General features: G+C 52.2%; 2 protein-coding genes across 3 annotated transcripts; one reads left to right on the forward strand and one right to left on the reverse strand.

The window, feature by feature from the left end:
* Positions 1-311: 311 nt before the first annotated feature.
* On the reverse strand, positions 312-4,316 carry SLC39A1 (solute carrier family 39 member 1; the record flags this gene model as incomplete). Of its 2 annotated transcripts, XM_081113096.1 has the most annotated exons (4): positions 312-1,910; positions 3,060-3,190; positions 3,352-3,568; positions 4,218-4,316. In XM_081113096.1, 3 exons carry the CDS (start codon positions 3,536-3,538, stop codon positions 1,254-1,256), a joined length of 975 nt encoding a protein of 324 aa, XP_080969222.1. In that variant the 3' UTR covers positions 312-1,253. The 2 variants fall into 2 exon arrangements, with proteins under 2 accessions (XP_080969222.1, XP_080969223.1); XM_081113097.1 differs by lacking the exons at positions 3,060-3,190; positions 4,218-4,316 and having other exon boundaries at positions 318-1,910; positions 3,352-3,538.
* Positions 4,317-8,590: 4,274 nt separating this feature from the next.
* On the forward strand, positions 8,591-14,384 carry CREB3L4 (cAMP responsive element binding protein 3 like 4). The gene is made up of 10 exons (XM_081112481.1): positions 8,591-9,125; positions 9,530-9,701; positions 9,943-10,183; positions 10,340-10,461; positions 12,788-12,880; positions 13,013-13,119; positions 13,245-13,313; positions 13,417-13,501; positions 13,673-13,769; positions 13,921-14,384. The coding sequence occupies exons 2-10, from the start codon at positions 9,531-9,533 to the stop codon at positions 14,112-14,114; spliced, it is 1,179 nt and encodes a 392-aa protein (XP_080968607.1). The 5' UTR covers positions 8,591-9,125; position 9,530; the 3' UTR covers positions 14,115-14,384.
* The last annotated feature ends 101 nt before the right edge of the window (positions 14,385-14,485 follow it).

Raw genomic sequence — 14,485 nt, forward strand, 5'->3', positions numbered from 1 at the left:
TCCTCCCTGCGCGCGGCAAGCTGGGAAAAGTAGTTTTACATTAGCCCGGAGCCTAGGAAAGCGAAGGGGAGAGGGAGTGTGGAGGAAAGGAAAAGGAGAGGAGAGGGAAGGGGTGGAGACAGGGAGGGAAGAAGGAAGAGACAAAAGAGGGAAAATGTCATCTTCAGGGAAGGGTAGAAGGGCCTGAATGAAAACAGTGAGACCGGGGAGACTACTGAAACAACGGTAAACATCTGGGACGCAGGCCCTCAGGCTAGCCACATGCCCGCCCACCCCTTTCCCAATACAAAAGAATCAGATTCCATACAGATGTAGAGAAACATCTTTTATTTGGGGAACATGTCCCAAAACAGATCAGTAAGTAAAATAGAGTCTAGAGAATATGGCCCTGTGCCCAGCCCTACCCCCCCCCCCCAATAACCCTGGGGGTGAACATTCCCCACCCCCCCTTAGGCTCCTATGGTATAAAAGTTTTGGCAGCTCAATGTTTATCATCTGTGGCATATGGGGCACCATATATCCATGTTCAGTATTCCTAGAGTGCAGCAATGGTAGGGCCCTCGGATCTACCAACCCTCCCTCCACCCCAACTCAACAAACATTTCTGCCCCACCCCAGAATCTGGGACTAAAATAAGGAGCAAGAGGATGACCCCTTCACTGAGGTGCTGAGCAGGGCTCAGTACATCACTGTGCTTTGAGAAAGAGGGAGGCATTTTACTTGGCACTTTAAAAATAGAGTGAGCAGAACTGGCGAAGCCGGAGAAGGTACCAAGACTGGCAGGAAGAGGCCACTTGGCACTAGTGTCTTGGGAGAAGGAAAGGAGACAGGTGTGAGAGTAGGAGCTAAGAAAATTAGGAGGGATCTACTCCAAATGACAGAGGGATGAAATGGGCTAGAAGCAAGAGAACTGCTGACTCTGGGCCTGTGTTCTCTCTACTTCCATCCCAAAGCCTCCCCAGTGTCAGTCTGTCCCTGTGTAGTGTCTGCCCAATTCTAGCGTGCAATGTCTTCCCTAATACTAATGTCTCTTGATCATGTCTCTAGTGACTTGATCATGCCTTGTCCCTTGAGCCTGGGGACCAGACTTTTGTCTACCCACTTCTTTCCCATTGGTCAAATTGTCCCAAAAGCTCCACCCTCACCCCTCAGAGAACTCTCTGGACCTCAATACTTCCCTTCCCCATTCCTGAGGAGGGGAGGTGGGTCAAGGGCACCTGGTACCCAATCTCCCCCGCCCCTCTTGGAGCCTCCTAGACTTGGATGAAGAGTAGGCCAGTAAGTAGGGCAAAGCCTGATAGGAGCAGAATGACCTTGAGGATCCTCTGGTCAGCAGTGGCCAGCTCCTGGGGCAGGATTTCCAAGAAAGTGATATAGAAAAAGGTGCCAGCTGCCATGCCCTCCAGCACAGACTGGGCCAGCTGGTGCAGTGGGCCAGCTGACTCTGCCAGAGCTGCGCCCAGCCCAATGCCCAGAGGTGTCATGCATGAGAAGAGAATGCCGCAGCCAGCCACCACCTTTGCTCGCAGGTGGCTCTGCAGCAGCCTCAGGGACAAGCTGACGGCCAGAATACCCTTATGGAGCAGCAAAGCCAGACACAGCTCCATGGCCCGAGCCCGGTCTCGCTGTAGTCCCATTGCCAGCCCCTCGAACACCGAATGCAGAGCCAGGGAGAAGACCAATACACAGGCACGCAGGGCTGAGGGAGCTGCCAGAACTCCACTTGCCTGTGGGAGGCCTTGCCCATCATGCCAGTGCTGTGGCCCACCATTCACTGTTCCCAGCAGCGCCCTTGTCTCCTCTCGAGGTGGTGGCAGTGACTGCTCCTTGTAAGCGAGCGTGATCTGCTCCATCACCAGGACCAGGAAGAAGCCCATGGCCAGGATAAACTCTTGTAGGGGAAACTGAAGCTGTGGGCAGAGAAGGCAACAAGGAGTTTAAGAGACAGACCAAGTATGGGGAACATGAGTCAGGTGCAGAGTCCAATGAAGTCCCAGGCACAGAGACCGGGGTGGGGGGGGGGTCCACACAGACAACAGACACATGGCCACTCTTGGTCACACAGATACAGAGTCACTTGGTGACACAGATACAGAATGACACACAGTCACACAGATCCTGGTGTCACAGTGTTACATGTAAACAAGATCTTCCAGCTTTGGCACTATAAACATTTGGGACTACATAATTCTTTGTTGTGGAGAGCTGTCCTGTGCACAGCCTCCCTAGTCTAACCATTAGATGTCAGCAGCAGCACAACGCCCTCCCTCCCTAAGCCGTGACAACCAAAAGTGTCTCTGGATGTTATCAAAAGTTTTTTGGGGGGAGGGGCAAAAGCACTCCCAATTCAGAGTCACTGCATGACATTAGTGTCGACGTCCACAAAGTGTCACATGTCAGCACACAGAGTCCCACATTCTCCCACCTTCCCAAATGCTCACACAGAGCCGCACACTGTTGCAGGAACATTCAGGCTTAAGTCACAGGGAGAAACAGGTCACTCAGTCAGACACACAGATTCTGCCCAGCGTTACTTCCTCATTCTCAAGGAAATAGAGGAAGAGCCCAGGGTGCCATCCTCGCACCCTCCCCCCTCCCCCGCAACTATCTCAGTTTTTCCCACGAGACTTTCCGACGCTTTGGAATTATCTTCCCCAGAGCCCACTTCTTTGGGCCTTTTTGATCAGCAACTCCAAGCGCCTGGGATTGCCTCCCAAGCCTGTACGGGCCTCTTTCTCCAGCCCCGCAGGGAGGTGGTGAGGGAGGGGAGATCATTCTTGGAATGCTGTTCACTTCCCAGAGGCTGAACTGAGAAACCCACAGCGTAGGTCAGACACCGGGTAACAAGGCTCCTCACACTGCTCCAGAGGGTCACAGAGGGACTGGGGGGAACCCCCAAGAGAAGTTACGCCCCATAACTAAGAACCACAATTCACAGGTTCACATCCAAGAGCCTTCCACACAGTCGCAGAGTAACAGGAACAGATCCATACAAGCCAGCTCTCCTAGAGGCATGCAACTCACACACGCAGCCTCACACGCAGCCAGCCGGTGCTCACCGTCACGTGCAGGGCTGCCAGGGCCTCGTCTATGGCAGACAGGTAGTCAGGCAGCAGGTCCAGGAGACAGGTGGCCAGAAACACACCCCCGGCAAAGCAGCTTACAAGGCTCAGGACTTTCTGGCGGAAGGCTGGGCAGGAGTGAAGGCAGAAGGGAATGAGCAAGGAACCCCCTCCAGGCCCAACCCAAGCATGGGTCGCTCTCCCCTTCCCCTCCTTAAGCCACCGTCCTCGGCCCCAGAGCCTTCCCCACCCCAAGCATCCAGGGCAGCAAGGACAAGGAGCGCCTTACCTGAGGCCTCGGGGCTGGCTCCCGGTCGGCGTAGCACACAGATGGGCACCAGACTGCAGATGAGCGTGAGCACCAGCAGGAGCACCAGGGCCCCCAACTTCACCTCCAGGCCCACAGGCAGTGGGGGAGCCGAGGCCACTGCCTCTGGGCGCCACACCAGGAGCTCTGGTTCTCCCCAGGGCCCCATGGTGGCCGGCTGCTCCAGTGACTCTCAGACCTAGGAAGAGCGCGCGGGGGGGACGGTCATGTCAGGGGCGCCGGGGCGGCAGAGCGCAGCTCCCGGGGCCGGCGCTTCTGACCTTCCCGCGTGACTCATCCCCTCCTGCAGGGGAACAGTCCTCCTTCCCCTTGGTCCCTTCCCAGTGACTATTCAGGGGCCCAGCAAGGGGGAAACGGGGGCACGAGGACGGTGCAGCCATCTCCTCGCGCTTTCGCCTGCAGCTCCCAGAGAACTGGGGAGCCGGGGCCCTGGAAGAAAAGTGGAGGCCAGGCCCCTTGGTGGAAGGAACGGAGGAGCCGAGCGGGGTTCGGGGCTGTGCAGAGACGTCGCACGGGTAGCTCCGTGGACCCCCAGAAAGAACAAGGAGAGCCCGGCTGCCGGACGGCTCTCCCGCTCCCGTTCCCCCGGCGCCATGCCCCCGAAGACGGAGAGAGGCCACTTTAAGCCACAGGCCCTCGGGGTCTGGGGTCCCGGGACGGGCTGGCACAACCACCGAGGGCGGGGTCTGAAGTCCCGGCTGCGGGAGGCGGGGTCCCAGGCCGCCAGCGTTCCGGGAAGCCCAAGTGTGTGAGAACCCGAACTCCAGCTTCCAGGCCCCGGCCGGGGCGGCCCACGGGAATCCCACCCCCAGGAAAGCCGCGCTCACCTCGCGAGGGTCTCACTCCATGGCCCCCGCCGGGTTCCGGCCTCCGGTCGGGAATTCCCGCCTCCCCCAGCGCTCCGCTCACCCTCCACCCCCACAGCCGCCGCGTACCAGCCCCCGCCGCCAATGACTGCTCCTGGGGGGCGGGACCAGGCCGGGAGTGACGGGCCTAGGGCCAATCAGAGACGGGCAGCGGGAGCTGGGTGGAGGCGGAGACCAGGGGGAAATGTGCAGGAGCCTGGGAAGGAGCTGGAGGGAAGGTCGAGGGGCTGAGGGCCCGGGCTGCTGCGCTGGAGTTCTGGTGGGCGGAAGCCGGCTGCTCAGCAGAGGCTTGGATCTTTTGGACGTTCTAAAAGAGAATGCTAGAAACCTCGCGGACATGGCTGATGTCCCATACGCACCCCGCAGGCCCTGGTCCTCCGCCTTACTCCTCTGAGTATGACTGCCTGGTCTTGGACCCCTTCCGTGCACCCTGGCGCCAAAGGGGAAGCCTTACCTTCTTAGTGTGGCGGGCAGTTAGACGTGAGCAGAGCAGGGAGGATGGGCCAGGTACAGAGGGTCACCAGGGCCCAACCCTGTTTTCTCAGTGGATAGAGCGTTGGCCCAGACTGAAGGGTCCTGGGTTCGATTCCAGCCAAGGGCACGAACCTCAGTTGCAGGGTAGATCCCCCCCTCCCCCCTCCCTGACCAAGCGGGAGGGAACCAATCCATGTCTCTAACACCGATGTTTCTCCCCCCCCCCTCCCCCAACACACACACACACTCTCTCTAAAAATCAATGCAAAAATATCCCGGGGTGAGGATTAAAACAAAAGGTTACCAGGATGGAAAGCTCCAGGTGCCTAGCAATGGATAATTAAGTGTAGGGTGGACCTCGCCTCCTGACTTTCCCTTCCTTAGCATATCACTGGTCGTGCGGTATGGATCCCTTGACCTTTCCTCCTAGAGATAACATCTGGGCCTCAGTTGTATTTCAGCTCTAGGTCCAGATAAGCCAGCGGTTCTCAACCTGTGGGTGGAGACCCCTTTGGCGGTCGAACGACCCTTTCACAGGAGTCACCTAAGACCATCCTGCATATCAGATGTTTACATTACAATTCATAACAATAGCAACATTATAGTTATGAAGTAGCAACGAAAATAATTTTATGGTTGGGTCACCACATGAGGGACTGTATTTAAAGGGCCAGAAGGTTGAGAACCACTGAATAAGCAACAAAACTAGCCACAGGGGACTTCAGGCGCAGCTACATTGACTAATGACCCCCCACCCCCTTGTTGGCCAATCAATCAGTGGAGACCACAACCCTGAAAGGACACACCTGGAAAACTACTGAATATTTTATTAAGATCTTTCCCTGGGACCACCCCTAAAATCTCCTTCCTTAAGACCCGCAGGATGGAGGACTGTGCACGCACTCTCCCTCCCGGAACATGCCCATGACTTTCCCTTTCCGGCCCCTTCCTCATCCCCCCAAGCTTCCTCACTCCCAAGCTCCAAGGGCCCTAACTTCACCTCTAGAGCTTGTTTGCTAAATCCATTTCTTCTAGGAATTACTTTTTCTACCTCTGTAATTTACCCAAATGTTCCCTTGCAGTTTGGGTCTTGCTATATCCTCTTGGCCCACATCCTTGTGCTATCAGAATCCTCTTCTAGCCTCATGAGAGAGTAGGGGACAAAGCGAAATAAAGAAGGGGCTCAGCCTATTCTTCTTTGCAAAGGTGAAAAGGCCTCATTGTGTTAGGACTATAGGACAATATAATGGCCATTTGTAAACTTCCTGCCATAGGAGACAAAGGCCAGGAAAAGCTTTCTGGACACCAGGAATCAGACCATATAAGGAACTGAAACTGTCCTAAAAACACCTGAGCACACACCTGCATTCCATCTCCTTCCAAGCCACCGACTCAGTCCCCAAGTCCACTGATGACAAAAGTTTCCTGCCAGCGACTACATATAAGGATGAAACTCCAGCTCCTGGGTGCTGCCATCATCGACCCAATGTCCCCTTGGCTCAGTGCTGTGCAGCCCTTCCCTTTGGATATCCCATCCCTCATCCCCTTTTCCTAAATAAAATCATTTTTTCTTTATCCACCATCTGAAATGGTTATTTAGCCTGCCTGTGCACACCGTCATGTTCACCTTTCAATGACCGACAGAAGGGACCAAGTGATGCCTTTGGAAATGAAAGCCAGCAACTTCCTTAAGAAAAGGGGGAATGTGCGGACTTCTTTATTATTCAATGCAGCTGGGCCTGATGTCCCCTGTGGCTAGTTTTGTTGCTTATCTGGACCTGGAGCGGAAATACAACTGAGGCCCAGATGTTATCTCTAGGGAGAAAAGGTCAAGGGATCCAAACCGCAATAAATATATATATATATATATATATATATATATATATATATATATATTCCTGGACACCAGGAATCAGACCATATAAGGAACTGAAACTGTCCTAAAAACACCTGAGCACACACCTGCATTCCATGTGCCTTCCAAGCCACCGACTCAGCCCCCAAGTCCACTGACGACAAAAGTTTCTTGCCAGCAACTACATATAAGGATGAAACTCCAGGTACATATATGTTGATTTCAGAGAGGAAGGAAGAGGGAAAGAGAGATAGAAACATGAATGATGAAAAAGTCATTGATCATCGGGGGAAAAGGAGACATATGTAAAACTTTAGACAATAAATAAATAAATAAAATCATTGATCAGCTGCCTCCTGCATGCCCCCTACTGGGGATCGAGCCTGCAACCTGGGCATGTGCCCTGGACTGGAATTGAATCAGGGACCCTTCAGCCCACAGGCCCACGCTCTATCCACTGAGCCAAACCAGATCGGACTGTGAGGACTTCTTGAGGGATGTAGTCTAGGAGGAAGGAATCATGTAGACTCTAAGATCAGGATGTAAATGAAATGGGGTACTGGTGTCTCATCATTTATAATAATTATCATTACTCTTCCAAGCTCTTAATTAAAATGACTATTAGAAGCTACTCCAAATTGTTGAAGGGAGTATTATGCACACTATGGTTTGTTTATGGCAAATTATGCTTTTAAGGTTATTGATAATTAGTAATATTAAGAAAGAATCATGGACTGGGAGTTAGGACACCTAGGTACTAGTTCCAGCTCCACCTTAATTTGGTGTGTGATTTTTAGGCAAGTAATTTCCCTCTTGGGAGCTTGATACATCTGGTGGAAGAGAGAAGGTAGACTAGCAGATGATGCCAGAGGTTCCTTTCAGTTGTAACATTAGTGGAAGCTGACTTATTTTCCACTAATCATCTCTGCACATGCAGCGGGGAGGAAACCCTTTGAAAGCTCTCTTGCTCTGGGAAAAATCTAAGCAGGGACATTTCTGTTTTCCTTGGAGCTCTGCATCAACCTAGGAACCTGCTTTGTCTTTTCATTACTTGAGCAAGATGCAGGATGAGCAGGCAAAGACAGGGGGGAAATTTGAGAAAGTTCCAGCAAGGTAGTTTAGTATAGTGCAAGGAATATGGGCTCAGGCACCTAAAATTTGGTTAAGCTACTTACAGAGTAATCTTGAGAAAGTTCCTGAGTTACCCAGTAAATAGGTCTAATTTACTGGTCTGTTCCTGTCTTTACCTTCAGCCCACTCAAATGTTCACGATAATACCAGTTTGAATTCCAGATCCACACCCCAAACTTTCCTGTTTTTATCCGACGTATTATTAGGGAGGCAGGCAAATGAAAATACCTATATCCCTATAGCCTCATTATTTTATTTAAAATGAATTCCTGCCCTGGACGGGTAGCTCAATTAGAGCGTCATCCCCATATGCCAAAGTTGTGGGTTCAGTCCTCAGTCAGGGCACACACACAAGAATCAAGCCATGAATGCATAAATAAATGGAACAACAAATTGCTGTTTCTCTCTCTCCCTCCGTTAGTCAACAGTCCCTGTGTGTATGTATAACTGCCGTTCTTCATCAGTAGCAGAATGCACTGATTACGGATTTTGACACCGCGCGATTGCGCGACTTCCCGCCGGCTGAGTCGGAACTCTGTCACTCGGGCTAACAGGATATTTTCTCCCTGCCTGGATAATAGCCTGGGTTTACGAGTCACGTGACAAGCCAACCCGAACCAAGCCGCTCCCCACATTCCCGCAACTTTTGCCCTTCCCTACCATTCCTCTCCAGGCGTTCACCCGGACCTGCCGAACCCAGGCCCCGCGGGACCAATAAATGCTCCGGCCCCATTGGCCTTATTTTCTCTTGGACAGACAATTCTGGCCAGTTACGGCGGCGCCGGCGCCCAGACGGTAATCCCATTGGCTCAGTGCTCTGCCCATCAAAACCGCTACGTCTTCGGCTTCCAATCAGACTCAAGCGTGGATGAGCGCCGCAGGGTGGAGGAGGGGAATCCCCTGGAAATCTTGGCAATCCGGTGGACTCTCCCGCCTTTGTTTTCCACCCTGCCTTGTTCTCCTTCTTATGAAAGTGATGGCCGGAGAACAGGCACTCGGACATCCTGCGCTGCAGTCACAGCCATCGCTGCGCTGCCCTGAGGAGCCTCCTCAGGAGGATTTGCTATTGCGAGGAGACACCGAGGCAGAAAGGGCGAGGCTGACTATGTTCGTCTCAGGTCACGTTTGTGGACGCTCCGCCTCTGAACCAGGGGTCCTCAAACTACGGCCCGCGGGCCACATGCAAATGCAAATATTGTATTTGTTCCCGTTTTGTTTTGTTTTTACTTCAAAATAAGATATGTGCAGTGCGCATAGGAATTTGTTCATAGTTTTTTTTTTTTAAACTATAGTCCGGCCCTCCAACGGTCTGAGGGACAGTGAACTGGCCCCCTGTTTAGAAAGTTTGAGGACCCCTGCCTGAACTCTCTGCTCCCAGATTCAGCGCCTCTACCGTGGCTCCCGACCAGGTGCAACCCACTTTCCTAGTGTAAGGCTGGGGGCGGGGTTTGGCTGGGCCGGTCCAGGATGCAAGATCCTGGAGGGAAGAAAAGGTGTACTGTTTGGGGTGCTCAGCGGGCTGGGCTGGCTTGGCAGGGCTGGGATCTCCAGAACAGGTAATGACCCGGAGGCCTGTTCGTCTGAACCATAGATAGAAGGACAAGGCGAGATCTCCGGGTAACAGGTGAGGGGGCTGCATAGGTGAGGAAAGGGAATAAATGGAAGAGCAAGAGGAACCAGAAGCTGTGTGTGTGTGTGTGTGTGTGTGTGTGTGTGTGTGTGTGTGGTGGGGGGGATGGGGGGGTAGGGGCGGGAATGGGGGGAGCAGCCATCATCGTCCTGCAACACTCCCACCCAACACGCCTCCCTGCAGGATGGATTTCGGACCCCCTGACCTGCTGGATGCGTGGCTGGAGCCCCCAGATGATGTCTTAACAGGACCCTTCCTGGAGCTGGGACTCCACTGTCCACCTCCCGAAGTCCCAGTGACTATGCTACAAGAACAGGGGCTGCAAGGCTGGGAGTCCAGTGGGGCCCATGCCTGTGTGAGTATGATGAATGGAAGCGGGGGTGGTTTGACACACAACTCTGATAAGAAGCCCAAGAGACTTCAGCCTACCCTTGGAAAGTGGTCTGAGACAGTACCCCTAGAGCAGAGATAAACTAATTGTCCCCATGTCCAAGGACAGAAAGGACTGAAACTGAAGCATGAAGGATCTAGGTTTGATGTCAGGAAGGACTAACAGAATTCTTCCCTGTATACATACACGCCCTCTTCTGATGTAGGGCCTTCAAGAGAGTGAAGATTTCCCGAAGCTTTTCATTGATCCCAATGAAGTGTACTGCTCAGAAGCATCTCCTGGCAGTGACAGTGGAATCTCTGAGCACCCTGGTCGTCGAGACAGTCCCCCTGTCCCCCAGGCACCCAGTTCTCCTGCCCTCTATGAAGTTGTTTATGAGACAGAGGCCCTGGAGAAGATGCAGGAGGAAGCTGGGCCAGCGGTGGGCTTCATCTCCATTCAGCTAGGTCAGTAGTGTTATGTGGGAAGGGGACAATGGCCTTGAGATCCAGCCCTGGCGCTGGAGTTAAGGCGTTTCCCCGATCTGTGCCTCTACCCAGGCCCTCCTGCCAGCAGGGTGTACCTTCCATCTTGTTTCTCCCAGCCACCTGTACTTTCCTTAGATCAGTGGAGCCCACCTTTTATGACGCCTGATGCCTGCATGGTCAGCAACGTGCCCCTTGATGCTCATGCCCACATCCTGCCCAGAGCAGGCACTGTAAACCCAGTGCTTCCTGCCACCCTGGTGAGTCTTGGGGTTGGCCTAATCCATCCCCCCTGATACACACACATATACCCACACAGATTGGGATAAAGGAGGGGGAAACTGATGCTGAACTCTGTCTTTGCCCTAATGTTTTTGGCATCAGGCCTGAAAGCCAGGGAGACGTGGGCAATTAATTAATTTTTATTGATTTGAGAGAGAGAAACATCGATTTGTTGTTCCACTTATTTATACCTTCATGGCTGGTTTTTGTATGTATGTGCCCTGACTAGAGATTGAACCTGCAACCTTGGCATATAGGGACAAAGCTCGAACCAACTGAGATATAGGGCAGACTTGGGCATTTTTTTTTTATATATATATTTTATTGATTTTCCACAGAGAGGAAGGGAGAGAGATAGAGAGCCAGAAACATCGATGAGAGAGAAACATCGACCAGCTGCCTCCTGCACATCCCCCACTGGGGACGTGCCCGCAACCCAGGCACATGCCCTTGACCGGAATCGAACCTGGGACCCTTCAGTCCGCAGGCCGACGCTCTATCCACTGAGCCAAACCGGTTTCGGCGACTTGGGCAATTTAAAAGCAGGAAAGGATAAGTGAGACAGAAACACTTGGGAGTAAGGTGATGATGACTCAGTTAGGAAAAGGTGGGGTGAGAGAATCCAGGGATAGGGCTCAAGAGAATGGCCAAACCTTGTGTTCATTGTTTGCTTAGCTATTGTCTCAAGTCTTGGGTCAGGACGCAGAAATGGGACAGGCCACCTGGGAAAATTGAACTGGTTACTGGGCACAGGGTGTAAGGGAAACAACTGCATTTATGTTTCTGCTGGAACAGTTGTCTAGCAGGCACCCACTGCATGGGGTGGCAGGGGAGTAACACAGTAGATAACTTCCCAAGGCTACCTGGTCTGCTTCCTCCAGGGGGTGAGGAGGGGAACCTGCCTTTATCCTGGAAAGAACTTGTTGCACGCAAAAGGCAGGGAACAGGTTCTAGCCGCCCTGCAAACCTGTGGTTGAAGCTGGACCAGCAGCCAAGCCAAGCATCTTAAAATCTTGGGTTGAGGGACCTTAAAAAGTTTGATACGTCTAAATTTGTGCATCAAAACAGTGGGGAATTTGTGGGTTTGTTTTTTAATATTTTTAAAATATTTTTATTGATTTAAGAGAGGAAAGGAGAGGGAGAGAGAAATAGAAACATCAATGATGAGAGAGAATCATTGATTGGTTGCCTCCGGCACATCCCCTACTGGGGATCAAGCCTGCAACCTGGGCATGTGCCCTTGACTGGAATCAAACCCAGGACCCTACAGTCACCAGGCTGATGCTCTATCCACTGAGTCAAACCAGCTAGGGCGGTTGTTTTTTAAATAAAACTTTCTAGGCCTCATTCTCACAGATTTTGACTAGGTGGATTGGGAGGGACACCTTTCTAATATAGTTCCACCAAATAGTCACAGGCACAAGAAGGGAGCATCAGAAAAAGGCAGAGACAGAAGGAATGGTTCAGTTAAAAGCCAAAGGCTATCAGGGCAAAAGCAACGCAAATTCCTAAGACACAAAGGAAAGCATGAGTTTTTCAAAAGGTAACTGGAAAGGCAAGTCATTCAGTTGATAGACTCACATTAACCAGACACTACCCTCCCCACATACCTTTTTTCTTTAGTTGTTTGTCTGACAGGGGACAGAGCTTTAGTCTGAAAAGAGGGGTCAGACCAGCCGTGGGCAAATTACGGCCTGTGGGCCGGATCCGGCTGTTTGAAATGAATAAAACTAAAAAAAAAAAAAAAAAAAAAAAAAGACCGTACCCTTTTATGTAATGTTTACTTTGAATTTATATTAGTTCACACAAACACTCCATCCATGCTTTTGTTCTGGCCCTCTGGTCCAGTTTAAGAATCCATTGTGGCCCTCAAGTTAAAAAGTGTGCCCACCCCTGGGTCAGACCCTAGGGGAGAATGGGCCACTGCCCCAGGGAGCTCACTGTGATTGACAGGTGACTGGATAACACACTCTGCCAAACAGGAACAGCTAAAAGTGAATCGTTTGCCTGCTGGAAGATTGGGCAAACCCGACCTTAGTGAGCTACTCCACATTCTCTTCAAATACTCCTGTTTGGGGAAATGTGGATCAGAGACTGCGGTCAAAGGATATGACAAAACCACCTTTTCTCTCCTATCTTAGCCTCAGGAGGTCCCCTGAATTAAAGTCCCTGCCCTCACTTCATTTCATGGTTAGCTATTCCTCAGTGCAAATGGAAACCCTATAGAAGGCATGCACGGGGAGCAGCCTGGGTGCTAAAAATGGGATGACCCTCTCCCCACTCTCATCTTCTGTGCCCCACCAGCTACCCTGTCAAGCCTTGTTCCTGACAGATGAGGAGAAGCATCTGCTGGGGCAGGAAGGGATTTCCCTGCCCTCTCACCTGCCCCTCACCAAGGTAACATGCTTCCCAAAAGGGTATCCCCAACCCAGTGGCCCACCATGGCTCTGAACAGCCAGGATCACGGGGGAGAGTTGGGGTATTTGGGGTAAGTTAAGGGCCCAGGACTGATACACCTTGGGGCCCCAGACAGAGGAGAGGGTCCTCAAGAAGGTCAGGAGGAAAATCCGTAACAAGCAGTCAGCTCAGGACAGTCGGCGGAGGAAGAAAGAATACATCGAGGGACTGGAGAGCAAGTATGTTTGAACTCACATGCCTGGCTTCTGGGGGGCCAGGCCCGAGTCCTCTTCCTGACCAAGGGAGGTAAGGCCAGGGACGCACATAATGGAAGAACCCTGTCCTGCCTTTCCGCACTCCTTAGGGTAGCTGCCTGTTCTGCACAGAACCAGCAACTACAGAAAAAAATCCAGGAGCTGGAGAGGCACAACATGTGAGTGAAAGCATCGTGTGCACGTTGGAGGAGGTATGCAGCACAGGGGCACCATTCTTGGACCCTCCTTCCCAGATCTAACTCATCCTTCCTCCTTTCCCAGGTCCCTGGTGACTCAACTCCGCCAGCTGCAGATGCTCATTACCCAAACTTCCAACAAAGCTGCCCAGACCAGCACTTGTGTTCTGGTACCATTAGTCTACTTCCCATCTCCCCCGACTTCCACCACCTGACACACGTCCATCCTGATACCCCTACTCCCAAGCCATAGGAATCTTCCCATCCCTGATGGCTCCAACTGCCCTCTATGCACGTACTTTACTGTCCCCACAGCCCAAGTGTCTTCTGCTTCCTCCCAGATCCTTCTTTTCTCCCTGGCTCTCATCATCCTGCCCAGTTTCAGCCCCTTTCGAGGTCCACCAGAAGCTGGGTCTGAGGATTACCAGCCTCATGGAGGTGAGAGGCAAGGGCAGGGAAGGACTTTTGACCTGGTGAGCAAGTGGGGTGTTCTCCAGGTAGTTAAGAGGTGGGAGGGAGGGCCTGTCCTGTCTAGGAATTCCCACCCAAGGGAGCACTCTACTACTGCCCTTTTTCCTTCACCCCACAGTGATTTCCAGAAATATCCTGATTCACAAGGACGCAACAAAAAACTGGGAGACCCCAGAGGTAGAGTCCAGATTGGGAGGGCCACCTGGGATCAAGAGTGCAAATGGCTCAACAAAGACGCTGCTTGAGAAGACGGGAGGGAAGACAGGCCCCCGCGGGCTCCTTAGAACTGTGCTGCATGCAGATGAGATGTGAGCTGGAGCACTTCCTAGCCCGCCCCTCAGTCACATGAGGAACCCAGGGCTCTCCGCTCTGCTTTCCCCTGGGATTCCCACTCGGGGGTTCTTTGGCCTCAGGATTACATCAGGATGCCCTAGATGCCTGTACCCTGAGGCCATCTGTCTGTGTGAGGTGGCACCACAAATACTTTTATTATGTATCTGTGATTTTATTTCTTCTTTGGATGTAGGGTTGAGGAAAACAGACGTTTTTGCTAATGAAATAAACGTTTTTTGCTGAAATTTTATTCCAGTTTTAAATAAGTAGTAGAAGGGGGGAAGATAGGTACTTGATAAAGTGGGGCCTAAAGTTGCCACCCCAGTTCCCTCTCTGCCTTCATATCTTCC

This window comes from Myotis nattereri (genome assembly GCF_964212035.1).
Source record: "Myotis nattereri genome assembly, chromosome: 18".
Lineage (NCBI taxonomy): Eukaryota > Metazoa > Chordata > Mammalia > Chiroptera > Vespertilionidae > Myotis > Myotis nattereri.

Bases quoted from the DNA above. Each gene is read 5' to 3' on its own strand.
- CREB3L4 (XM_081112481.1), top strand. From the start codon at position 9,531: ATGGATTTCGGACCCCCTGACCTGCTGGATGCGTGGCTGGAGCCCCCA. The intron at 10,462-12,787 runs GTGAGTCTTGGG...GTGCCCCACCAG, and splicing joins CAGTGCTTCCTGCCACCCTG to CTACCCTGTCAAGCCTTGTT. The intron at 12,881-13,012 runs GTAACATGCTTC...TTGGGGCCCCAG, and splicing joins CTCACCTGCCCCTCACCAAG to ACAGAGGAGAGGGTCCTCAA.